Source organism: Columba livia, chromosome 2 (genome assembly GCF_036013475.1).
Source record: "Columba livia isolate bColLiv1 breed racing homer chromosome 2, bColLiv1.pat.W.v2, whole genome shotgun sequence".
Lineage (NCBI taxonomy): Eukaryota > Metazoa > Chordata > Aves > Columbiformes > Columbidae > Columba > Columba livia.
Window position 1 is genome coordinate 97,983,638 of NC_088603.1, and position 26,205 is coordinate 98,009,842.

At 40.9% G+C, this 26,205-nt stretch overlaps 3 protein-coding genes across 8 annotated transcripts in view; 1 reads left to right on the forward strand and 2 right to left on the reverse strand.

The window, feature by feature from the left end:
• CTNNAL1 (catenin alpha like 1) overlaps positions 1-1,582 on the forward strand; it is a 59,985-nt gene extending 58,403 nt beyond the window's left edge. For both annotated transcript variants that reach the window (XM_065052927.1, XM_065052926.1), the window contains exon 19: positions 1-1,582. In XM_065052927.1, the coding sequence (XP_064908999.1) occupies positions 1-162 (162 nt within the window). In that variant the 3' untranslated portion in view covers positions 163-1,582.
• On the reverse strand, positions 1,231-6,572 carry ABITRAM (actin binding transcription modulator). 5 transcript variants are annotated; one of them, XM_065052933.1, is made up of 6 exons: positions 6,003-6,158; positions 5,866-5,917; positions 2,522-2,651; positions 1,732-1,808; positions 1,592-1,661; positions 1,231-1,536 (listed from the first exon to the last, which is right to left on the reverse strand). In XM_065052933.1, the coding sequence occupies exons 1-6, from the start codon at positions 6,058-6,060 to the stop codon at positions 1,525-1,527; spliced, it is 399 nt and encodes a 132-aa protein (XP_064909005.1). In that variant the 5' UTR covers positions 6,061-6,158; the 3' UTR covers positions 1,231-1,524. The 5 variants fall into 5 exon arrangements, with proteins under 5 accessions (XP_064909005.1, XP_064909004.1, XP_064909003.1 ...); XM_065052932.1 differs by having other exon boundaries at positions 1,231-1,523; positions 6,003-6,147; XM_065052931.1 differs by lacking the exon at positions 5,866-5,917 and having other exon boundaries at positions 6,003-6,572.
• Positions 6,491-26,205, reverse strand: SLC39A6 (solute carrier family 39 member 6). Its single transcript, XM_065052928.1, has 10 exons — positions 26,034-26,205; positions 23,215-23,942; positions 22,380-22,560; positions 21,936-22,105; positions 20,436-20,648; positions 19,184-19,253; positions 17,525-17,902; positions 12,246-12,326; positions 10,550-10,740; positions 6,491-9,769 (listed from the first exon to the last, which is right to left on the reverse strand). The coding sequence occupies exons 2-10, from the start codon at positions 23,932-23,934 to the stop codon at positions 9,617-9,619; spliced, it is 2,157 nt and encodes a 718-aa protein (XP_064909000.1). The 5' UTR covers positions 23,935-23,942; positions 26,034-26,205; the 3' UTR covers positions 6,491-9,616.

A 26,205-nucleotide genomic window follows, 5' to 3' on the forward strand; every position in this document is an offset into this window, starting at 1 on the left:
AATAAAGCAGGAAACGGCTGCCTTAAACCTGCTCCCCCGTGGAGACAAGACAGAATACGAACTGGTACAAATGGACATACTGCAGAAAGGAGAACTGAGACATTTGGCATCAAGTCTTTAGAACATCATGTAACAAACATGACGTTTTTAGAGAGCAAGTAATTACAGCACTTAGAAACACAGGAACTCCCCTTTGAAAATAACACTTGGTGAATTCTCAGTATTGCTTTCATTTGTGGAAAGTCAAACCAGGTTAATTTGAATTAAAACTGTTGACCTCTGTCGCATCTAATAGATGTCCCATTACTTAGCAATTACAACACCAACTAGTCTGATCATGATGTATTTTTATAATGTGAATGCCTTTCCTCTGCTCACTCTTGATACTGGTTTTTGTAATTAATGCTTATGAATGTCTTAATAGATGTTTCAACCCAAAGATGCTGCTAATAGACATTTTATATACAGGACCTTGTGCTGCATATGCTATTTGTAACACTACTGTTGAAGTCTGTAAACTCATCTCTGGCCTATCTCAGTCTATGTATTCGATAAAGCAGAATCAGGAATAGAGTCTGAAAGGCTGTGGCCAAAAGCACTGAAATGTTCTCTTAGTTACGAGTTGTACCTGCAATGAAGTAGTGCTAGGGGAAAAACAACTCTTTCAGCAGCTGCACCACTGAATTTTAATCTTGTTAAGATTATTCCTATTTCCAAAAGGGTATTTCTAAGGGATTAATACTCTTGACTCAAAACCTTCTTTTTTTTTATTATCTTTATTTGTAGATGGCAGCTGTTGCTTCCTTTTTTATTAAAACTTACAGAGCAGAATTTAATTGCATGTAGAACCACTGAAGTATTATATATAATCTTTAAGTTATACCATTTAAAATGTAGGAAAATAGATACCAGTTGTGACAAACTTCTGTACAAAGGGCATTACTTAACTTCAGGATGCTAGGAAAATGTAACCTGGTGTGAAATACATATTTTCAAGTTTATCTGCTCTTTGTACACAGGCTTCTGTTTCATTTTTATCTTTGTCAAACTCCATATTGTATTAGTTTAGCTAAAGTAAGTGATAGCTAAATCATATGATTTTTCTGTATGTGTTTTGCTTGCACTAAGCAGAAGCAAAGCTGCCTGTGGAACACAAATACTCTCCAACATGTCATTCTGCACTAATTTTAAAACTTCTAGTGCTAGAATTGATAGAAAAAAGAAGGCAAATTTTAATATGCAAACTATTTGAACTGGTTTATTCTTGTATGAAACAAGCGTTTAAGTTCCTCTTTTAAAAACAGGCACTAGGCCTTTCAATACCATGGAAGTTACAGTGTACAAAAGAAGTAGCTTATTTAGTATCAAATACAGATATACCTGGATAATTAATTTCATGAAGAAGAATTAAGACGTTTCAACAAAACTTCCTCGTATTCCTTCTGCGTGAGAAGACCTTGAGTTACACTCTTGCTTTCTTCAAATTTGGGTAGAACCACTGCGATGTATCCCTCGGTTGATGGCTTAAAAGCAAGACTGAAGTCAGTAGTGAAATAAAAGTTAGCAAATACCAAGTAAGAAAGTTTCTTACCTTTTCTTGCAAAATAGATGGATTGCTAAGAATGTTTTCATTCACTTCTATCAGTCGCCCTCGTATACAACTGCAAAAGTGTTACGTTTCAGTAAAAGGGCTGCTATGTCAAGGTTAGAAGGAAAAGGGAAAGACTTTACCTATAAATGGTATATTCCTCTCCATCTGATGAAGATATCCTGCACAGAGGGGCAAGTTCTGTTAAAAATTGAGCTCCCTGCATTTGAAAAAGAAAATATATATACACATGCACATTTTGAATTACACATGGCTTTTAAAAGTATTACCATCAGCAACACAAGAAGTTGGTAAGCTTCAGAGCAAGGCCAGGAAGTGTGATAGGAACAGGTCATTGCAAGTTACGTAGCTGTGCTTCCCTACAGAAGGTAATACAACAATTTAGTTCTGTACACAAATAACTTAGAAATCTAGTTGTAATTATGTTTCTTGTACTTTAATCAGATTAAAATTAACACAGAGAAGAGAAAACCAGCACAGTTGACTTTCACAGCACCAGGTTAAACTACACGTTTGAAAAACCCCCATGAAACACACTGCACTAGCCCATCTGTTATCCAGGCCTGTCTGACAAGAACAGCAGTCTCCAAATCCTCGGCATTTTGGTGGAAACAAACTTTATTTCTAAAGGCATGTTTAAGTCCGTCTATATGCAATGAAAAATTGGGTAAAAGGGACTGTTAGCCTTGGTTTGAGCAACACTGGGAACCACTGGTGCTGCAGGAGCACCGCAAGAGCCTGACTGGGACAGTCAGGCACCTCTTGAGAAAAGCCTAAATTCTTCAGCTGGGGAGGGGCTGCTTTAAAATAAAATGCAAAGGTAAATCAGTAGGTTTCTGTCCTAGAAAGGACAGAAAGTCTCAGGCACTGTGAGAGAGGAAGATGAAAACTAAGCAAATCAGAAAGCCATACCCTTTTTGACTTCCCAGAGACCTTATTCTGGAGTCTGCTACAGTTGGCGCTGATTTGGTAATTTACGCTTGTAATTTTTTTTCCATTTTGAAGAAGAGGATGGGCTTCCGCCAAGGTGATGACACAGATTCTGCAACAAGAAACATAAGAACCACTACAGCGTAGTAATGATGTGCTCTAAGTCAGCTCTAAAACCTCCTCTGCCTGTTCTGGTAGGATTTAAAACTGATACTGACTACTTGGCTTGGGCTCCTAGTCTAAAATGCTAGCAAGACTTGCAGTGTAGCGAAAGCTGTTCTTTACTCTCATTCTGCAGGCACAGACTTCTTCGGTCTAAAGCTCAGCAGCAAAGTCAAAGTCATAGTTCAACGTGATTCACGGGATGGGCATCTCTCAGGCCCAGGGAGGGAGGAAGGAAGGACAGACAGGTCTGGGTGACAGCACTGGGGCTGAGTACAGTAACCTGGAACACAATTTGCCTGAGCTAATGAAGAAGAACTGAGGATAACTGTTGGCTGTTGATCAGAGCCAAACTGTAATTTCCTGCTTACAAAAATGTCATATACTGGATCAAATTGGACATGCTTTCTTCAGGGCACCTTAATTGACATCTGTGGTACCAGACAGAGTGAAAATTGCATTTCGACCTAAAGCAACCCCCAAAAAAGGTGCTTTGAGATACTAGGCTGGACCATCAAAAGCAGTGCATGTCTTAGTTAAGCAGAACCACAGCTTTTAAATAAGCTAGAGCTCTTGTATCTGTTTTATGCTCTGTGAGTATACTTGGTTCACTAGTTTTCTGATAGCTGAAGGAGATATTCACTTAACAAAGCAAAGCATGAGATGCTTTTGTAGGGAAATTTAACACAAGGCAACATTTCTCAGAATGGCTAAGGACCTGTAGTGGTGATTAGTTACAGCAGATTAATTCCTCGGTGTTCTGGGCTTCAGTTACCCTGCTGCTTGCATTTTATATTTTTCTAAAGGGTATTTCTTGTCACAAAACTGGAGACTAGGCCTACCTTCATGCCTGGGTTAGAACCGTGCTTAATGCACAAGCATGGAGAGCTCAGAACTTGGCAATAACTGAGCCAAGATAAAGCTGTTCTGTTTAAGAAGAGTTTAAAAACAGAATTAACAGTAACCACGGCACAGAACCAGAGCTTTCCCTGTGAATGCTGCATCTGTCTCCTTCCGCTGTCCCATCTCTTGGCAAGTTCTTGCTGCACAGTTCCCGCAAGAGGGAGCTGGATCCTGAGGAATGCATCCAGCATGCCAGCAGCTCAAAGGGACCAGAAAAGCCACCTCTTCCTGACCCCAGCCTCTTTCTTCGGGAAAGGTGACAAATTATGTATTTCAGCTGCCATAGAGCCAAGACCTGGCAAACCGAAAAATCAACAGAGAATTTTACACTGCTTCAAAATACCAAACTGAGCCACAGCCCTATACATAACAATGGTAAAATAGTACATAGAGCATTTGGCTAAACTGCTGTGGAAGCCAAGGGCCCTAATATTTCAGAATCCTAAACATCAAAATCTTCATAGACATCTAAACAAGTGTTTATATTTTTATTTCCTTTGCTCCTTATCAGCAGGATTTAAACTGTTGCCAACAGAAAGCTGTTTATGTTGGACAACTGAGACCAATAGCTACATATTTAGTATTCAGCCCAAATATGAGGTGTCCTTTCTTGCTGTCACACTTGTTGTTCCCAGGTACTCGGCTTTCTGTTCCCAAAGAATGAGAAAGTGAATTGCACGGAGCTGCTGCAGCTCTGAAGGCTGCAGCCAGGTGATGGCTCTGCCTTCTGCCAAACACACTCTTCCCATCACTCCAAACTCTGAATTCTGAACCAGAGCAGGAACCCCCTGGGAACAACGAATGCCTCATCCTCCCTCAACACGAGCAATTGGCACTGCTGATTTCTGTGCAGAGGGTAGTTCTGTTCTTCCCTCAGGGACTAAACACCTCAAAAAGGCCCATGATGCCACAAGTCACCCTGCACCCAGAGCAGGCTGTAGCAGTGGGGCAGGTGTGTTGTTATAGTCCAGACCAGGTACAGGGCTGATTTATTCCAAATCACTGGATATCCAGCTACATCCAAGTTGAAACAGTGTATGACGTTTTATTTCCTATGTTGCATTCACTGTCTGTAGTACAGAAAAGGACAATTGACAGCAATTAAGTTGTACATAGAAAAAGCCAAATGTTTGTTCAAATTGAGCCAATTAACTTCATAGAAACCAAGTTAAACACACTACTTCTCAATGCCATTACAGAAAAGCTTTTCTGCTACCGAAGATGATGTAAAGGAGCTGATGTAAGGAGGTTGTAGCATGGAGGGGGTTGGTCTCTTCTCCCAAGTAGCAAGTGATAGGACAAGAGGAAATGGCCTCAAGTTGCGCCAGGGGAGGTTCAGATTTGATATTGGGAAACACTTTTTCACGGAAAGGGTTGTCAGGCATTGGAACAGGCTGCACAGGGAGGTGGTGGAGTCACCATCCCTGGAGGGGTTTAAAAGGCGTTTAGATGAGGTTCTCAGGGACATGGTTTAGTGCTACAGTTAGGTTATGGTTGGACTCGATGATCCTGAGGGTCTCTTCCAACCAAAATTATTCTATGACTCTAAAGGGCCCTTTCAGCAGGAGAGGATGCAGGGATGCGGGCGGGGGATGGGGAGGGGAAGAGTTCAAGCTCCACTGTTCTTACTGGAGTAGTAATTCAAGGGACTCTTAAAACCACGTTGTAGGGTTTTAAAAGCAGTATTTCTTAATCACCGCCGGGGCTGAACTGGAGGTGTCCCTCCACTGGTGCGCCACCGACCAGTTAGTCATACATTTCTTATATTGACAGAAAAATTACATATTCATTACAGTTCTTGACAACAACGCCTATTCTACCACAAGCGATGTGTTTAAATAATACTAAGTAACATTTGCATGTTTCTCAGTTACTTCTCAGTTACCAGTTTTAAAGGAATGTCGTAAAGCTACGTCGATTTTAAGAATAGGGTATGATTACTAAGTACAAAGATTCTCTGGTTACAAGGTCTGCTTATACAAAGATTCTATTGTTATGAGATTGGTTAATCTTTAAAGGTTGCTACCTTAATGTTCTCATAAACCATGAGTTCTATAATTCCTTAAAAATACAGTCTAATAATTAGCAACACAGGTACCACCGTGTCCTGCCCGAACGCAGCGGCGGCTCCTTCAGGAAGCAAACCGGAGGCTTCCCAAGGGTCAGACCCCGGCGGCTCTGGGCTGACCGCGGGTACCTGATCTCGGGAGAGAGCGGAGGCCGTCCCCGGAGCCCCCCAACCCCCGGAGCCCCACACTCGCCTGTTGGAGTGCTGCAGCACGCAGAAGTCCTCGCACGGCCGCCCCTTCACATCTGCAACAGGGCACAAACACCAGTGACCGACCCGCTGCGGACGCCGCCGCCACCCCTGTCCCAGCCCCGGCCCGCGTGGGCGTACCTGGCTTGTACCAGCGCGTAAAGTACCGCTCCGCACCGCCCGGCCCCGCCGCCGCCATGCTGCCCGCCCCGCCTCAGCCGCCCGGCGCGCCGCGATGACGGACGGGCGGGCGGGCCCGGAGCCGCGGGGCGGTGGTTCCGGCAGAGGTAGCGCGGCCTGCCCCGCCCGGGCCGGGCCCCGGGGCTCCTCAAGCACCGTGCCACCGCACTGCGCGGGCCGGGCCCCTCGTCCCACCCGCCTGCCGGGGCCCGGTGCCGCCGCCCCGCGGGAGGGAGGAGGCAGCCGGGAGCGGTTTCTAGGACAAAATCCTTTCCTCGCCCCGACCCGAGTGCGTGGAGAAGCAATTCTAACACAACCCATTCGTTTCCACTAACTGTAAGGAAACATAATTCTACATATTCGATTGTTATTTTTTTTTTCCTGAGAAGGTAAATTAAATCTGTAACGGCCATAACCGCATCTGTGAGGAAAACACTCAAAACCCAGCATTTGGTTCAGTGGTTTATTTTCTCCAGCACACAAGAGGCCTAAGAGCTGTCAGTGATCATTATATGCACCAAAAAAATAAAAATAAAAACACATTTCATCAAAATGTATTTTTGTTTCTTGCTCGTAGCAAACAGCGTGACCCATTTTATCCACAGAAACTTTAATTATGTTGGTATCTCGGTTCAGGCAGCAGGAGAACCCATGTGAATTACATTTTAGCCTTGATTGTATTTTAAATAAACGTCACTCAGCTGGGTTCCCACAACAAATCTGGCGTCACTCTAAAGAGCACCTGAACCCCACAGCCTGGGCAGGTGAGTTTGACTCTTGCTGCACATTAATAACTTCACACAGCACCTTTTTCTGTTCAAAATACAGGTCAAAAACATTAGAATAACACGTTAAAAAGAAAATAACTTTGAGTCCAGCATTGTCTGCCTATTCTGTTCACCTGCCGCTAGCACAGGCACAGCATGGCAGCTGTAACAGCATATAAAATTAAGGTCTGTGCCATAATTAAGGTACAGATGGATACACAAACCAAACATACTTCAGTGTCTCAGCTGGAACAGGCAGGCATGTCACAAACTGCTGCAGAAAAATATATGCATAAAAATAAAGGGCTGCTCAGAGGCTCTGCCCCATCAGTTTGCCAACCCATGAGTATTTCTGATTCAAGTACATTGCAACAAATGCAGATTCTACTTTATAAGGCTGACAAAGATAACAAACAAACAAACAGTTGTCGTCATGCTGGCACAAACCTACAGCAGGTTTCAACCTATAGTCTGTTCAATTACTAGTTTGGACAGCTGTCCATCATGGACATCTTTCCATCAAACACTAAAGAACACTGAATGGGTGGGACATGCATATGGCCATCTGATCGAGTCATTTCTGCCCACATGCTCTAAAGGCAAGTTTTTTCATCAGTTTTTACACTAGCAATGTGTTTTGATATGCAGATATTTTCATGTCAGTTGATTACATTGAAAGCCAGCCAAGAACCCACTGGAAACACTGATTGCAATTTGTAGATGTCCGTCACTCAGTCATTGATCTCAAAACCTCTTGGGCAACACCAGGCTACATGCCTGCTTCCTATTTCGTACCCACCACCCGGACAAAAGCAGTCCAGCTGAACTAGCAGCTACCAAGGTTGTAGGCCAAGAGAAACCACTAGCCAAAAACTTCTAACAAAAGTCCAGAGGCTTAATCAAAACACAATAGTACAGAATAAGACTAACATGAAATGTAAAGTGCTTCATGGAAGGAAAGAGCACGCCCACCAATATTTTGGCAGTGTTCTTGTTAGAGATTAAGCCCAGCACCAGAGTAGTTTCTAGTAATGGAAAGTAAGTCAGGGAGAGGAAAGTGAGTGCTCCCAAAAGAGAATTCTGTTCTTCTCTCCAAACAATTGCTCATCAAGCAAAGAGAGATAAAGGTTCATACATGGATAGATCTAGGGAAGCTGGTGAGATGCCACCACAGCTTAGTGCTGCCCTTGGGATGCATCAGCAGAGCTGAAGGAAGCATGCCACTTTCTACCCCTGGCATCCAAGGAGGAAAGGAACAGGATTTCATCGCTGGGGAAAGAAGATCAAATCTCAATCTTGTTCACTTCAGGAAAGACTGAAGGAGAAGCTAATATTCCACTGGCTGCAGAGACATCTGTGATCCCCATTTCTCAACCAGTAACAAACCCCACCCCTAACCTTTTGATTCATTCCAAGCATCTATTTCTAAAGTGATACAGTAGTTTCAGCTTCCCTTTTATGACAGATCAACATATGCCAGACTGTTCAACTTGTCTGATTCAATTTAACAACTCGATCAGAAATAAGTTCTAATTGGTTTCTTTCTGTTTTTTGTTTGTTTTTTAAAGCTAGCTAGTTAAGATAGCATAAAATTTGCATAAAATTTGTCCAATATTCACCTTTTCTGGAAACGCAGAATTCATTTTGCAATTGTCTTTTTCATCCTTGTCCTTCCTTCAGTTACTTTCAGGATAGTTAAAACATTAAAACTGTAAGCTCAAACTACATACTTACAATTACCCTTAACATACTGCTTCCCTATATATGTTTTCAAAGAAATTTTGCTATTTTGGATGTCTCAGCTTTAGTTGTTGCAAGGAATGTAACTGCTGTGTAAGCACAGGGTTATTGTGTGCAATCACATAGAACTAGAAGTACTCAGCTCTCCCACTCTGCTCATTTCCCAAAGTAAATCAACACTCTACTTAAGGAAGCTGGTGTGGTAAATGAATGTTTGTCTCAGGCTGTAGTACTCCTCCCCTTGACATCAAACAGACTTTAATAGATCTTTGCCATTTCAGGCAGTATAAGTGGGATATAGCACTACTTTGAAAGTCCTTTCGATGGAATTCACAAACAGGAGAGCTGGAGCTGTGCTTTTACAGTCTAACAGCTGTACTTCTGTTGCCAATTTGAGAAACAAAACAGGTAAAAAAAAATTGGTGCAAATACTTAAAACAGGATTTCACAAGAATTCATTTGGACTAGAAACCAACTGGAGTAAGACAAAGAATCCACAAGCTATTGAGAGAAGAACCACCACAGAAAGGATGGAGTGGACTCATCTGCCACTCTGTGTAAACTAGGTGGATGCAGAAGAGATTGCTTACTACAAATATAATCACATGCTACCCATTACATCTTGTTTTACACTGCTCACTCTCCTTTGTATCCACTGATTTGGATTGTGATAAAATAAAAACCACTGTCATTTTATTTATTTAAACCAACAAAACCATTGAAGTAAAAAAAGTTACATATAATTACAGAGAGTAAATAAATTTACTGAAAAAAAAAAAAGACCCTCTAACCCCCCAGACAATACTCCTTTAATAGATTTGGCACTTTCACCATGTTTTACTAAGTACAATGTTCCACAGTACCATGTGCAATGCTAAATCCTATGTGAAAAAACCTTACAGTGTTCATTTCTATCAGGGAGACAAGGGAAGGAGGGAGGGACACAACAACAAAGCACACCAATAAAAATATCTAACCTATATCAACCGTACCTCTCCATTATGGAATTTAATAGAAAAAACCTACCGCTTATAATTTAACATGAAGCTCTTTTCTTGGCAACCAGCATTACAGGTTTATGCTGAATACAATCTTATGTTCAAATACAGAGATAAGCAGCATTATCCCAAAACCCAACAGAATCCCAGCGTTCTGTAACAGGAAATATCCCCAGCGGCTACATCCATGATCACTGGCATCGTTGTGGAGCATTTCAGGCACCTAAAAAACCAAGAAAGCGTTAAATGCCTTCAAAATCAACAGTTACTTCAAACCCAATTCTTCAACCATGAGGCAGCCAAGTCTTACTCCTCTAGTCCTTCCTGTTGACCGCATTAATGGTACTCCTCAAATTGGTGTCACTCAACATGAACAACATTATCAGAGTCTACTTCCATAAGTAGAGACAGAGAGAATCTAATGTTCTAATTACTGTTTTCATAATTATGCTCATGTCTTAATCATATCTTCCAGGCTTATTTACCAAATTATGTAATCAAGCCACACCAACAATTTTATTCTTAAGATAGTTAAGCTTTCACTAACATCAACCAAATACTTTGTACTTCTGTACAAACATACTTCTGAGGTACAGTGTAGGCTTTAATACTATTCTGTCTTCATCCCCAAAAGCAGAAATTACTTAATGCAAAAGCCAAAGCACATTTGGTGGTGCCAAAAGTGTGCAACTCACAGTCTTACTGGCCATCTGCTACACTAGCCACTCTCTGAAGCAAATTTTTACTCCACTTGTGCTGTTAACTGCTTCTGTTTAAAAACTAAGGGAAAAACAACCTCTCTTCCTACAGTAAGCTAAATAAAAGCAATCTTCCACCTGAACATTTAACAGAGTGCTTACACTGCAGGCTCATCAGCACCTTCAAGTGCAGAAAAAGTTCATTGAGGGAGAAAAGACAGAAGCATTTATTTTCAGATCAAAATATAAAGTAGCATTAATTCTTAAACTAGGCCATATAAATTCAAGTATGTCTAGCCACTTACCATATCCACAAGAGCCACATACATGAACAAGCCAGCTGTAAGTGCAAATATCCACATGGAAACATTGTCTGCGTAATGACCGATGAGGATCCCCGTGGCCATCCCGAGATAGGCCAGCATGGCTGACAGCGCGTTGTAAAGCACGGCTTGCTTGACAGTCATGCCGGCTTTGAGAAGTACAGCGAAATCTCCTACAGCAGGGAAAAAATCAAAATGAAACAAAAGTTTTCATCCTCAGGTAATTATTGCGCTATTTATGAGTTCTCCTTTTCCTTACAAGATTACTAAGCTATTTTTATGTTGTCGTCTGCCTTATTGTTTTCCGTCATAAAATCAGAAGTTGCCAGGGGACAGAAAATTTTAAAATGCACACGAAGAACAACACAGTAGCAAACATTGTAAGTGTATAACCTTAAAGTCTTAGGAGTTTTGGAAGAAGCAGCTCTTAGTGTAGTTTACACTTAAACCAACTCTGTAAAATACTGGAGTACCTGGTATACATGAACATCCTAAAGAAGTTCTAAAATAAAATATTCCCACTTAGTTGCATAAAGTAATGGTGATGATTCCATTATTATCCTGTTACTGCTCTCTGTATTTTAAGTCTAGTTGTTCCATAAATTCAGAAATAATTTCTTCATTAATTTATCTAAATGATCCTTGACATCTTATTTTCACTTAAAGGAATGATAGACTACCAGTCAGAAACAAGTTCTCCATCATTCTAAACAGATTTGTTTGTTTAGATAAATTAAATCTAAATCAAAGGAAAATAATATAAGCTTATTATTTGGAAATAAAATGGATTCTATATAAAAACATAAGTTATCTCCAGTTAAAGTAAACAAAACCAATCTTCTAAGCTAAGTTATTTGTTACAACAGCTTTCCCACAAGATATCGCAATTATGATGAACTGGTACATTATGAACATTGTTTAGCATTAACAACAGAATGATCCAATTTTATCCCCAGTTAACCAGCTAGTCCCATTTGTTTCAGTATTCCTATGCCACTTCATGTCCTCCGTTGATAGAAATACCTTCTTTAATTTTTCTGTGTGGATTAAAGTAGTATGAATTTTTAAAAGATTTTTGTGCTTCCAAAACCAACAGAACATTTGAATCTAAGATTATCAGATTCATAACATGAATTAATTTTGTGTATTTGTACTAACAACATTTAGTACAGGTAATTAATACAAGTTCCATGATTCCCGTGGAATTAAGATGAACAAGCCTCAGTTCCTCCCATGTTATAAAACCAGGTATGTTTTCTCTGGATTAATGTGTTTCTGTATAACATTATTGTACAGACAGACAAATATATCAGACTGTTTAACAAACTGACCAATGTATACACATACTGGTTTACAAGCTCCATTAAATGAAATTGAACATTCTGCTTTCTAGGGAACTGAAGAACAAAAACTAGAACTGAATTATACAGAATGAGTTGTAAGTAACTGCAAGAGACACTGAGTTTTAAACAAAGAAATAGATCTTTAAAAGGAAGATAAACTAAATTAATAAATAAAAGCCTTTAAGTAAGTTAAAAGTATTCTTGAGTATACAATCTGACACAGATTAAGTTTTCTGATGAAATTTTATTGTGCCACAGAATAAAATCACTCCCTGTTCTCCAAAGTTCACTGTAAGTACCTATAGCTGCAGCATATGGAAACATTGAGGTCTTACCTAGCTCATGAGGTAATTCATGGCAAAATACAGCCACAGAAGTGCTTAAACCACTAGACAGCCCTTCAGTAAAGGCTGCTCCTATGAAGAGACAGGAAAACAAGAAACAAGAACATTACTTCACATTCAGACATCAAGTGCAGAGACATTGTGGCATATGCTTCTATCAGATTATGATGTATTAGTTTCACTCAAATTTTTCTTATGCTTGTGGAAGCATTTAAACTACAACTGAACAGTTGTTGTTTATGATTCTTACATTTCAAAATCACAAGCAACACAGAATCCTCCAAGTAGCTAAATTAAATGAAATTTCACTTTTAATTCTGAACTAAGCCAAATACCTTTTAAAAACACAACCCTCCCAGAAAATGCAATAAGTGGAAATCCTGTCAGAAAAGACACTTTTTAAAGGGAAGAGGGCAGCTCAACTGCATCTGAGTCAGGCGCTAGAAAAGGGAAGCCAATTCAACAGTAAGAGAGGATACACAGTCATGTGAAATCAGCAGTGAAAGACTGTTAATGAGGCAGTGTGCACACAAGTGAACTACCACGCTTGAGGTGGAGGAAGGAACAACCACAGAAACCCCTTAAACTCGTCCAACAGTCCTCATCCTTGTTTTCTCCATTCCTCCTGCTGCTTGCAATTTCTCTGGTTTGACAGCAGCTGAGGAGGAAGCAGCAGGGCCAAAGAGCTGAACCACAGCTCACACACAGCACAGAGAGACACACTGAGGGGTGCAGCAGAACCACCTCCAGCCTCTCCTTCAGCTGCCACTAGCAGAGTGCCAGCAAACAAGGTGCTGCCAACAAGCAGTCCAGGAGGCACGAGGCCATGTCACAGTGGCTGGCACGAGGGACTGCTCACAGAGCAAGAGCTATGATGGTGATGAGACCACAGGAGGCAATCGCCACCCCCAGTACTCCAGCAGCCTCTCTCTAGGTGTAACTTCTGAGGGTGGACACTGCTGTCCAGCTCTTCATCTGCAAGAAATTACTGATGCTCCTCCCTGCAGCGACCACAGCAACAATCTCACCTCTGGGCTAAGTGCAGGAGTGCCCAGTGAAGGACATGCAACAAGTAGCGCAGAGGCATCTTAGGATGAGCAATAATGAACAGGAGGAGATTGGGAGAATCTTTAGAAGAGGTTCTACAGAGGCAGGAGTCCCAAGCCCCTTCAGACTAAAGAGAAAGGCAGGACCAAAGCAGCGCTGGAACAGAAAACACGGACTCTCAGATGGGTAAAATCTCAAAACAATGAAGCCCAGCAACAGGAAGAACCTGCTGTCCCTACCTGCAGCTGCTCATCTAAAGAACATGGTAATGACACCAGCAATCCAACCTCCCACAGCACAAGAATCACATGCATATAATATTGCCTAATCCATCTGGGTAGTATTCAGGCTAAAGCAGATTGAAAGCAAGGTCCCATCTCCCTGCTCACCAATGCTCTGGGGAAACTCACACATGAGTGTAACGAGTGCCCTGTAGGAGCCAACACTATGCTCTCATTCCTAGTACAGTGAAACCTGAACCTCATAGTCTTAGGAGAAGCAAGGCTAGCAGTTCTTTACAAGCCCTGCTAAGCACTGGTGAGGCTGTTTCTGGGATTTTCTGTCCCCCTTGGGGTGTCTCAGTTAAGGGTGAATATGAATACTGTCCAACAGAGGCTGGCAATACAATCACAGCATAAGGCCCAAAAGCTTGAAGAAGCTACGTATATTTAACCTCCTTCTTCACCAGACTAATGAGCGGTCTAACAGAGGCTTGTAAGTACCTTTAGTGCCCAGCTCTTCAAAGTAGTGACATATGTCACAACAGGAGAGAGGCTGCCAATAACAACTTGGGAGCTTCAGGCTGGACATAAATGCAACTTTCCCTATTATGAGACATCAGTGCAACACTAGAAGAGGTCAGCCTCCCCATCTCCAGCGGTTTTCAAGGCTTGGCTGTGCAAAGCCATGACCGACCTCCTCATGTGTTCCCAAGAGCCGTTTCCAGAGGGCTTGACTAGGTAACCTCTGGAGTCCACCCATTTCTATGACTATTTGTGAAGTCCAATTCAGAGATGCACAGCATGCAGGACAAAAGCTATTTTACCCTGAGCCACCAGCAGAAGTGTTTTCCACTGCACTCTGAAACCTTCAGTCATAGGAGTCTACTCAGTAATCAAGAGGTAAATGACAGGAGTTACTGCTACCAGACTAGCAAAAGGGGTTATTAGTGAAGACTATCAATCTCTTGTAGGTATTGGTCTATTTTTCCTGCTCCCAAACATATAGTTTTGAGTCAGATTTTGAGAGACAAACAGAATAACTACAGTTATCTCCTACTAAGACAGGAGAGTTCATCAGCATTCATTCAATCAGGCTTCAGTTTCTGAGGAGATTAGGTAAGTAGAGGAAGGCAGCAGGTAATTACCTTCTCCCATGCCTGCATCATCAAGAATCTACAAGTTCCTCTATACTACTATCTCTCAACAATGTTTTCTCAGTCATCACTTGTTAGAGGAAAACTAAAACCACAAGAACCCAGCTTAATCACACATGGTAAATTTAATCTTGGGACCACAAAAACAAGCCAAATAAAACTTGACTGCTTTGGCTGACATGGCTGTATGCTGTATGGATACATAGCACCCAAAGTACAGGCATAAATAACAGGAATAACTGGTTTTATTTTTCACTGCCACAAAGATGTCTTGAAACTTTAACTAACTGCAGACTACATTAATATGTCTGGTATTATCCCCTCTTGAGAAGCTGACTCAATAGTGTCATGGTATCTTAAAATATACATTTAAGACCACTTCTCTCAAAAAAAGAGCCAGAGAAAATAACATGTATGCAAGATTAGTGCAAAAATCAGTGTTCTGCATTTTAGTTATTTAGTTGAAGCTTCACAGAAAAGTTCAAATCACTGAACATAATTTTGTACAAATTAGTCACGTGCAACTGTTCCACAGTTTAATAGAAAAAGAAGCACTTTTAAATTTTATTTCTACATAATCAGCACAACAGATATGAAGAAAAAAACTATCTGATGGAAATTATGAATAACAAATCACAAGAAAGGAACTTAAACTAAAGGTTACTCTGGTTAAACCTAGCTTCACAGAAGCATCCATTTCTTCATTTAAACACAGGTAAAATACTATACAAGTAGCGCTGGCATTTTCAGCATTTTTAGAACATCATCAAATCCATGTTTCTCCATACTACTTTTGAGCACATCCAGAACTGAAAGAAACCCACGTTTCCATTAGCTTGAACAAGCTACACAGCAGGACTTCTAAAAGCTATTGCTCTCACTTGTTCAATAAGCCTTTATTAACCTTCCCCATGCTTTTCCCTTCATAACTATAAATTCATAGCTCCTTCCCAAATCTCTCTAATGCTAACAAGTAATTGATTCGGCATTTCATTTGTATGCAAATCCTCCTCTCCTACCACATTTTCACTACTGATCTGCTCAGAAATTTAGATTCCATGCTTCAACTTTCATCAAAAATGAGATTAAATCAGAAGGTCTCTTTTCACATTATACTTTGAATTGACCAAATCTGAACAACTGCAAATACTGCTGTGAGAAAACAGTTATTACTGGGTTTTCTCCTCAAACAAGAATGAGCTTGTTTCTACAATAAAATACACAGAAAGACTGATACTGCTGAACTGACCCCAGCATGCTATACAAGCTGGAAATGAATCTGATAGCTGTGACGATTAGTCTTAAATACTAAAGTCAAGATTATGAAAGACTAGAATAAGAACTGCGGATTACTGATTTGACTTCACTTTCTGTAACTTACTTTAACCTTTAAAATTTAAAATATCTGTAGTCTAGCTTGCCTTCTAGGAAAAAGAAAAAAAAAGAGGGAGTTCCCAAACCTGACCTCCCAGCCAGAAGTCCAAAACTTAATATTAAATTTGTTATTTTTGTGATAAAGTAATATTTCCACTGAAGCACTGTCAAAAAAAGTGAACAACTACAACATGTAAGCAGAAAAAAAAGGGACATAAATAAATAAGGAACAAAAAGATAAGTGTCCTGATTACATTTAAAATAACTGATGATACTTGTGTAAATTAAAATAAAATACTACTATGGTAAATTTAAAGAACAAGATTGGGTAGAGTATGACTGGTGTTTAAGAAAATATATTTTTGAAATTACTTTTCCAAGAAGAGAGACTGAGCCTGTTTTAAGACTGAGTACAAAACACCAACCACATGAAGGAATCATGTTAGGCTCTTTTACTTGGTACAGACACTCTTAATCCAAAACCCTGCATAAAGGCAACATACAGGGACTTTATTGGTATCTGCTCCATGAATCATATTTCTGAGAGGTAATAGCTAACTAACGTCCTGTGAATTAACGCCCTACTCACACACTCCTAGGGTACAGAAAGTTACACAGACCTTCTCTGGAAAGTTAGCACAGCACTAGGAAGAACTGCAATGTTGCTCTTTAGTTGAACAGTAAGATCTGATAATCTGGATGTGACAGGACTGCTGTGCAGAAGTGTAAAAACGCCTTAGAGAACACAAGGCCTTGGACCAAATTGATTTTACAGTAAAAAGGAATGCATGCCTACCTCCCACAGCACGAAAAAATCACATGCATATAATATTGCCTAATCCACCTGGGTAATATTCAGACTAAAGCAGATTGAAAGCAGGGTCCCATCTCCCTGCTCACCAATGCCCTGGGGAAACTTATACATGAGTGTAACGAGGGCCCAGTATATAGAACCTGACCTTGCTAACTAATGTGAAGATGGAAGAGAGAATGAAATAAAAGCAGCAAATGATACTAGTAGCCTGACTGAACTGGAAAAAACAGTCAATGTGTGACCAAAAAGACAAGCTTATCTTGAAAAAAAAAATAAAAAAATTGTTGAGCCCTTGGAGGCATGGAAATACAAAGCCAGCTCAAGTCCTAAGTATTATAAGCCTAGCTTTAGTTTTGAAAAACATTAGCTTTAACTTTGTTAAAAGTAGGAAAATAAGCAAAGTTTATAGATTTCCTAAAGAAGCTTAACTGTAAGCACATAATTTCTGTTTTATTTATCACTGATCTCTAGGTTGTTGAGCTGGAGATTTCTCTCATTCATTCAAAGCTGCTCTCAAATAAAAGTTTAGGCTTCAGTGATCCACCCCCAATTAGTTATGTTCCTAATAAAGATATAAGTGAGATAAAGAGTTAAGTGACAGCAAGAAGACTTTGCCGTCCTCATGTATAACAAAGCTGCAGTGCCCAAGCTAACACTTACCAATCGCTAGGCCGTCACTAAAATTGTGTAGTCCATCTCCCATAATCACCATCCACGCCAGAGTTGCTATCCCCGCATCCTTCAATTCTTCACGTGAGTAGCGCTGACTGTGACTGTGGGGATGATGATTCTGATGATGATGGTGATGCAGAATATGATGGTAGTCGTGGTGATGATGACTAAGGTGATCTGTCTGCCCTAGAGTATCGTGTAAGTGAGAATGACATTTGTTTCTACAGCCTCTGGACACATAGACATTGTCAACCTCCTCTTGGTGAGGATGAGCTATCATCACTTCTTCTTCTTCTTGTACAGTTGGCTGCTGAGAAATAAAGGGCGATGGATCTTGTGAGTCTGTCCCTAGGTAGCCCTCAGGTCCTGTTACAAAAGCCCAGAGTATAATATTAGCATTTTTTAAATCACTTAAGAAGCAAACATACAATAAACAAGTTGAATAAGTGATGCAGTAAAGAAGAAAATAGTAAGACTAGAAGTTGAGACTGATACCCCAACTCTCGTCCCAGTTTTCTTTTTCCCAAGAGTTTCCACAACTTGTTTTTCTTTCATCAGATTTCTAAGATCATTCTCAATAGTTCAAAATCAGTTTCTGTCTCAAACTGCTAAAGCAGCCATGACACTACAGCGACAAATGCCTCCTAAAAGGTACAAAAGCTTCTAATCTAAGACACAGTTCAATTTAAACACAACAGCATAAGGCTCTATGTCCCAGTTTCACAGCATGAAGGCCATTAGTTCAACTGCTTCAGAAAAACGAAGTGTCTGGAAAGCATATGCCATTTATTCATCTTAGAGCTGAAGAGAGTTACATTACAGATAATTTTGGAAACTCCTGTACTTCCTATAAATACAGGAGCTTAAGTTCAAACAGTTGAAAAATAAACACTCAAAAATAATCACCACAAGACTATGAAACATCCTCATATAAACAGTAGTGGCACACTATGGTTAGTTATTTTACCTAACACCAAATACTTGCATAATTCTTCCCATGGAATTAAATGAAAAAAATGCACTTTTTTTCCCTGCATTATCAACAACTCTTTCATCAGTTCTAAAATTTTTCTGAAAAACTTAACATCTCTTTTAGCTACAAGAGCTAGCGAGTATCTAGTGAGGTGTGTTTTTGCTTACAGCACAATCTTGGGGACACATGATCATTTGCAATCCAGGTATTTCAACTAACCTCTAGGATCTTAGATTATCAACCTTATAAATAAACACTCAAGCTAATAAAATCCAGAGTTAAGACATACAAAAATCCAAATAAAGGATCACACATATAACATCTAACATCTCTGAAGTGTAGAAGTCATTAGGTACAGCTGTATTTGCAACAGGCATTAGCCAGAAGAGCTTCAGGGAATGACTTCAACTTCTGCTGTTAAATCCCAAATTAAAAGGCTTAAGATTTCAAAACTGTGAATTCACTACTTCCAACCTGTCAATCCTTTCTAAAGGAAGGCAGCAAACAGAGCTTGTCCTCTACGTATCAATGCACAGACAGGTTTTGCTCTGAAAAGAATTCAGGTGGGTAGTGATCCAACCTACAATAAGCAGCAGATCCATGAGCTGCCAATCAGGTGTTTTTTAAACAGTGCTGCCACAAAATAACAACTGTGCAAGAATACTGGGACTTACGATCATCTGTATCTAACTTTTCTTCATTCGCTGAAAACTTCTTACTTTCTCCATCATCTTCATTTTTTTTCTTATTCCAAAAGAAAATACTGTGGTTATGAATATTTTACTTATCTTTCAGGATATACATGAGCAGCATTATATTCACAACATTTATGCATCTGGCACAGGAAGATGATAACTTGGAAACCATATAAAGAGCACAGAAGCAGCACATTAAAAAATAAGCTAAGTACAGTAAGACAAAGGCTCCTCAGGTTCCACAGGAGGAAATAAAAACAAATTAAAAAAAACAACAGCAACAACGACAAACAAAAACAAACCCTCACACAATAAAAAACACAAAAACAATAAAAAACCCCACATGCATAAATACTGCCTAGTTTTGCATGAGAAATAAGCAGAGGGGTTCATCTGAGAGGCAAAACACAAATACTGCATAAAAGTTATACTGACATTACAATGGAAAATAATTAGTGGAATAATGTATTTTTTTGTTTGTTTTTATTTGTTGTCAGGGGTTTGGAGTTTTTTTGTGGTGTGTTTTCAGGGTTTGTTTGTTTTTTAGTGTACTGAAGGTCAATCAAAGAAAATCTTAAATCATTGCTTGCTAATCTCTCCATCACAACAATTTACAATCAGTGACTCAGTATCTAGAAGGGCATAATTAGTCTAATAGGAAATCTATTCCCAGTGGCTGACAGAAGGACACAGAAAACACTTGCTTTGCTTGGAACTCTTCATGTCTTTTCTCAGCAAATAAATTTAACTAGAGATAAGGGAAGCAATCCTGTCACTCACAGTTGGTTTAGCTTCAGTATAAACCCACCAACACAACCTCCTGCAACCAAAGTCAAAATGCTTACACAGCATCTGCTCTGAGACTGTTGCCTTAATGACCAATTTAACAAGAAAACTAAACAGAGATTATCAGTCATCATGGTAGGCTAGAAATTAGCTATTTTTAAGTAATTAGTAGTTTACTAACTTTCTTCAAACAAAACTTACACTATCGCCAGCTTTTACTGTACCTATTTACTGAGCCAACTTTTACATTTATTATATGTCAGGTTAAGGAAATAGCTCAGAGCTGTTTCATAACAGGACCACACAAAAAGGTTATCAACTATATGTGTCTTAAATATAAATGAAATTATAATACTAATCAAGTCAGCAACCACAATTAAATCCAGGCAGGTATAAGATAATCATAAAATTATCATGCAATACTTGAAAGTAACAGTTTCTCTACCTTTTTCTTCTTGTCTTTAAACTGCTTTATTAAAGTGATCAAATGCTCCACTAGAAACATGAAATATAAGCCTCCAAGTGCTGTAAGTCCCTTCCACGTAGAATCCAGGTAAGCACTCTCCTCTGTACTTTGAAAAACAAGGTGTTTGAATGTGGAGCTTTTGTTTTGTTCAAGTACAGGTTTTTCGTGGTGATGGTGGTGGTTTCCATGAGACTAAGGGGAGAACCAAATGGGGGAAGTCATTATATTCAAAAGAAATGATAACATAAGAAACATAGAAAGTATTCTTCACATTCTTTCCATCAGGCCTGGAGTCCAGGCTTACCAAGTTCCATGAGCTAAATGCTCTGGATACGAATTCAAACAATTACAACTAAATCTGTTGATTTTCAAGATAAATAAATATTTAAGAAGAAACATTGCATGGACTGAGAGCAGGCCTGGTACTTACCTTCTCACTGCACCTACACACGTACCACTCAGTACAAGATGTTCAGCTGCCCCCACAAAAGCTACTGACACCACCAAGGAAACTGCATTTTAAGTAGTAGTCACAGCCAGCACACCAATTACTTCCCCATCTAAGACAGCTCATAGATGTCAAATACTTTTTCTTTTTCTACAGGAAACTTAGCAGTAATTTCCTTCTTTAAAGGAAGTCTGACATTGTTCCCTTCCTCACTGGATACTGATGTGTTCAGTAAAAAAATAACTTCTAGGACACATCACTTGCACATGTTTAGATTTACACAACCTCACACAGCAAAGCAAAATTAACTGAAAGGCAAAAGAATGACCCAATTAATTACAGGCAGGGCTCAGAAACTACCCTGGGATCTGCAGTCCTTCATATCCATCATATCTGAAAGCCGCAACAAGTTACCTTTGGGGGAGATATGGGAGCAGGGAGAGGGGAATGTCTGTTTAAGAGCTTCAAAAAAGGTAGAAATTTAGCAATCACACTCCAATTTCATTGTCCGTGTTACGTAACAATTAACATGTAACTCTAAAAATCTATCACGTAATGTTTTCCAGGACTTAAGAATTGCTTGATTCTGATAAAAAAATTACAATGGATAAGTAATCAATGTAAGTGGCTGATAACAGAAAACAATGGATTATCTATTCCACATTTGAAGCGTACAATGAGCGATTTCCGCTCATCTATAAAGTCCATTAAGCTGGAGAAAGAAAATAAACAGTCAGCATTGCAATAAATTACTAAAAACATTTGTGAAAAATTTTTGCATGCAAGGAGCAATGAGTCATTTGGCAGCAGATGACTAAGAAAGGGAAAGAGACTGAGGGATAATGCTGTGAAGTTCTTACCCTGTAAGGTCTGTCAAATGAATAATATAAACAGTTCCAAATGGAAAACCTTTCCATCAAATAAATCTGGCTTACAAGGTTGAGAAATGACTCACCAAATAAGCACTAATTAATGACAGGTATCACATTCTCTGCTTTCAGATACCAAGTGAAACAGTAATTAATACTTACATGTGGAAGCAGATGTAAGAAAGCATCTCCACTCAAAGTCCCCACAGCCAATGCCACAAGAAAACTTAGAAGAAATTTGAAAAACACGCGATTCATCAGCGGTACCAATATAACACCCAATAAGGAAAGAAAACTGATGACAGAGATGGATATAAAGCCACCAATCCAAGCTGGGAAAAAAAAAAAAAAAAAGAAGAAAGTAGTAACAAGAATAAATAAGAGCTATATGAGATTTAATTTGCTTAACATTTGTTTTCAAACACTCCCGATCAGTTCCATAATGGGATGTTAACAAATGGTCTGCCACAAAGATTTCTCTCTAGACATGATCAAGTGCCCAAACAAAATTACAAACTTCTTTCAACTTTGAAATATGTTTCTCAAATTTATAACCAACATAAACGGGTTTTCAGTAAGGTTTTACTCCCTGTTAAAACAACCTACCTATTTGCAGAGAGTAACTTTTCGGAGGAGTTTCGGCTTTTTCACTAGTTGCATGGACTATGCAGTATTTGCCATCAATCTGATTAATAAGAGCTGGACAGAGGTAACTAAATTCTGTAGCTGTCAACAATACTTGAGTGCCCATTCCATGGGACTGCATTAGTTTTGATGCACTGGAACACTGTGAAAAGACAATATGTAAAAGATTAACCAGAACCAAAATACCATGATACAGTTCAAAAGGACCACACATCCCATTTCAGTGGTAATGCAGTTGCATCACATGAAAACAGGTAATTAAATGGTAATTAAAAACTGGTAACAAACTAATTTAGTAAGAACTTTACCTCCAACCCCTCCTTCTGGTCTAGAAATCTGGTGTGGGAATCCTGGTAGATGATGCACAATTATCATTCATTCTCAACACAAGGGGGTCAGATGTTTTGCTGTGCAAATAGTAAAAGCCTAACACTTTTCACTCAGTTTTAGAGGCCATGTAAAGAAGTAGTAAAAAATACAGAAAAATATAATAAAAATATAATATATAGTATATTATAAATATATAAAACCAAGTGCGTGTTTATACTTAATATAAGTATGTATTTCTTTTTAGGAAGAAAAAAAAATAACTAGATCACATATCTATGTTCCTCTGAGCTTGTGAACATAAACACGACATTCCTTCTATGTTTCAAGGAAAGTTGTTTGTGTTTTGCTATGAGTACTGTTACATCACAAAGCTCGTACCCCATTCAATGATAAGCACCTGACAAATATGTCATAATAACATTCCCAGTGGATCTGGATTCTCAAGAATACACAGAAGCAGTCTCACCTCTTGGGTATTTTGGTTTGTCAGTTTAGAATACAGGTAACTTCCTCTTTCTGATTCCTTTGGAGAAGTGTGAGATTCATTTGCTTTGCTGTTAGCAAGCCAGCTGGCGTTGCTGCCACCTGCAACGTTAACGGCAGTAGAGCTGGTCAGACCTAAGCGAGCAACCGCCCTGACTTCTCCAGGCTGCCCATTCTGTAATTCATAGCGGCCATCTGTGGGAGCAGTAATGATAGATGCCGTTATCTCATTAACGGTGTTCTTGCTGCGTACAAAGTTCTGCTGATGTTCTACATTCTCTACTTTATGTGCTTCCTTTGAGTGACTGTTCCTATGGTCTTTGTTAGCATCAGATTCATGGTTTGGACAAACAGTCTTCTCGGAGTTTTTACTCAACAAAAAATGAGAATGATGAAGGTGATGATCGTGGTCATGATCATGGTCTATTTTAATCCTTTTCATTTTATCTATACCTATGTTCTGGAGCAGTTTTCTAAACCCTTCCATCGACAGAGAGTTGTTTTCCCCATAACGATGGAAAAGTTCTTGAAGGTGAAGCTTCTGTATTAATCCTGCCAAGTCCGTATTAATGCCAGCTGCCTTTTCTGGAAAAGTTCTCTCCGATATATGCACAACAGTAGCTGTCTCCACTCCATGGTGGTAACTTTCACACAGTAGTATGGAAAACAATACAAGGACAGTGACCCATACTGTACTCTCCATTGCAGTTTCTTTTTAGCAGTGAAAAATAAGTAGAGGAAAACAGAAGAAAATTTTAATAGTTTGCTAAAACCCGACCACATTTTCTACTATAACAGATGTTCATAATTTGCTAAAAAAAAAAACAAAACACAAAACCAAACAAACCACCACCACCAAAACACTAAACCCACCAACCACAACAAATGAAACCAAACCATAGAATCATACAATGTCCTGAGTTGGAAGGGACCCACAAGGATCATCGAGTCCAAGTCCTGCCCCTGCATGTGACAACCCCACAGTTCACACCGTGTGTCTGAGGGTGTTGTCCAGTCTCTTCTTGAACACTGTCAGGCTTGGGGCTGTGACACCTCCCTGGGGAGCCTGTTCCAGTGCTTCACCACCGGCTGGGGGAAGAACCTTTTCCTAATGTCCCTGGCACATCTTCCTGACATTCCCTCGGGTTCTGTCCCTGGTCATCACCAGAGAGAAGATCTCAGCGCTTGCCCCTCCTTCTCCCCTTGTGAGGAAGCTGTAGCTGCCATGAGGTCTCCCCTCAGTCTCCTCTTCTCCAGGCTGAACAAACTCAGCTGCTCCTCACACAGCTTCCCCTCTAAACCCTACACCAACTTCGTAGCCCTCTTCTGGACACTCTCTAGTAGCTTAATACCATGTTCGAAACCCTGCTCAAAGTATCAATGCACTAAGAGAAGAGCCATTTAAACTTCTTACACATTCAGCATTTTTCCCAGATGTGTGGCCTCAGGCAACAGGAGATGAAGCTGCATTGCTGTGCAGCAGTGAGGTCACCGGCTGCAAACACCCCTCCGGGTGTAAGCTCACCTTTGTTTAGCTTGGCCTGAGTCACTTATCTCACATCAGCTAAACACTGCAAGCATCCTCAAGACTGCAACAACAGAGCCCTGGGTTAGGCTTTTCTTCTGCTTAAAAGAAGCCTTATAATTTCACTTTTAGTGACAGATAAGTATTATAAATTAATGTTCCTGCTTAAAAATCAAAATCCCCAGCTTTCCATCACTGGATTTCCCAGAGCTCTTGGCAGGCCAACTAGGCAAGCTTTCAGTACTTCACAAAAATTACTTTTTATGCTGTCGCTGTTTTAACCCTGCCATGGTACACCTCCTCTCATGAGGTACACAGACCACTGCTGCGGGCCAAGTGTTCACAAGCGCAAATTTTGAGTATTTCATCCCACAAATCATCCAGCGAGGCCGTGAATTACCCAATACTCAGGCTGCGGTGCAGGACTGTGCCGGGGTGCCTCAGCCCATTCACAGGGAGGCACAGAGAACATCGCGTAACACTGAGAACCCCACAGTTCCCAATATGATGATGATCATATTGAGAGAGCTGGGTCTCTTTAGCTTGGAGGAGACTGAGGGGTGACCTCATTAATGTTTGTAAATATGTAAAAGGTGAGTGTTACGAGGATGGAGCCAGGCTGTTCTTGGTGACAACCAATGATAGGACAAGGGGCAACAGGTACAAACTGGAACACAGGAGGTTCCACTTAAATATGGGAAGAAACTTCTTCTCAGTGAGGTTAACAGAGCACTGGAACAGGCTGCCCAGGGAGGTTGTGGAGTCTCCTACTCTGGAGACATTCAAAACCCACCTGGACACATTTCTGTGTAACCTCATCTAGGTGTTCCTGCTCCAGCAGGGGGATTGGACTAGATGATTTTTCGAGATCCCTTCCAATCCCTAACATTCTGTAATCAGCCTACAACTCCCGGCAGCACCGCCAGGCCCCGCAGCACCCCGGGTCCCCGCTGCCCGCGGTCCCGGCGGGAGGCGGCGGCCCCAAAGACCCGTGTTCCCCGGAGCCTGCGTCCGGGCCCGGCCCGCGGCCAGCACAGGGCGGGAGGGGCGGCCCCGATGCTCTCTGGGCCGCGTGTGCCCACTGCCCCCCGGCTGCCATCGCCGGGCGGGAACGAGCGGAGCCTCGGAGCGATGCCGCGCCCGGCCCAACCCCGCCTCACCCGGCGGCTGCTGCTCCAGTGGCCCGGCCGGCTCGCCCCACCGCCACCAGCCCCAGCCCCAGCCCCAGCCCAACCGCGAGACGCACACGCCCGCCCCGCGGGAGGACATTACGCTACCTCGCCCACCGCCCGATCGGGCCGGGCCGGGCCGGGCTGGGCTGGGCCGGGCTCCGCTGCCGCCGCTGGACCCTTCTCCTGCCGCCGCCGCTGCCCACGCGCGCGGCAGCCGCTCCCCGCCCCCTTCCTTTCCTCTTCCGGGTACGGTGTCTCCCCGTTGGCCAACGGGGAA

What these genes read in the sequence shown, in the direction of transcription:
- SLC39A6 (XM_065052928.1), bottom strand. Translation starts at nt 23,934, where the DNA reads ATGGAGAGTACAGTATGGGTCACTGTCCTTGTATTGTTTTCCATACTA. An exon ending in TTAAAGACAAGAAGAAAAAG is followed by an intron (nt 19,254 to 20,435) that starts GTAGAGAAACTG and finishes TTTTGGAATAAG; the next exon opens with AAAAAAAATGAAGATGATGG. An exon ending in TGAATTACCTCATGAGCTAG is followed by an intron (nt 10,741 to 12,245) that starts GTAAGACCTCAA and finishes TCCCTGCTGTAG; the next exon opens with GAGATTTCGCTGTACTTCTC.
- ABITRAM (XM_065052929.1), bottom strand. Translation starts at nt 6,454, where the DNA reads ATGGCCGTTACAGATTTAATTTACCTTCTCAGGAAAAAAAAAATAACA. An exon ending in TACGCGCTGGTACAAGCCAG is followed by an intron (nt 2,652 to 6,002) that starts GTACGCCCACGC and finishes TTCTTGTTGCAG; the next exon opens with AATCTGTGTCATCACCTTGG. An exon ending in TCTCTGGGAAGTCAAAAAGG is followed by an intron (nt 1,809 to 2,521) that starts GTATGGCTTTCT and finishes TTTCAAATGCAG; the next exon opens with GGAGCTCAATTTTTAACAGA.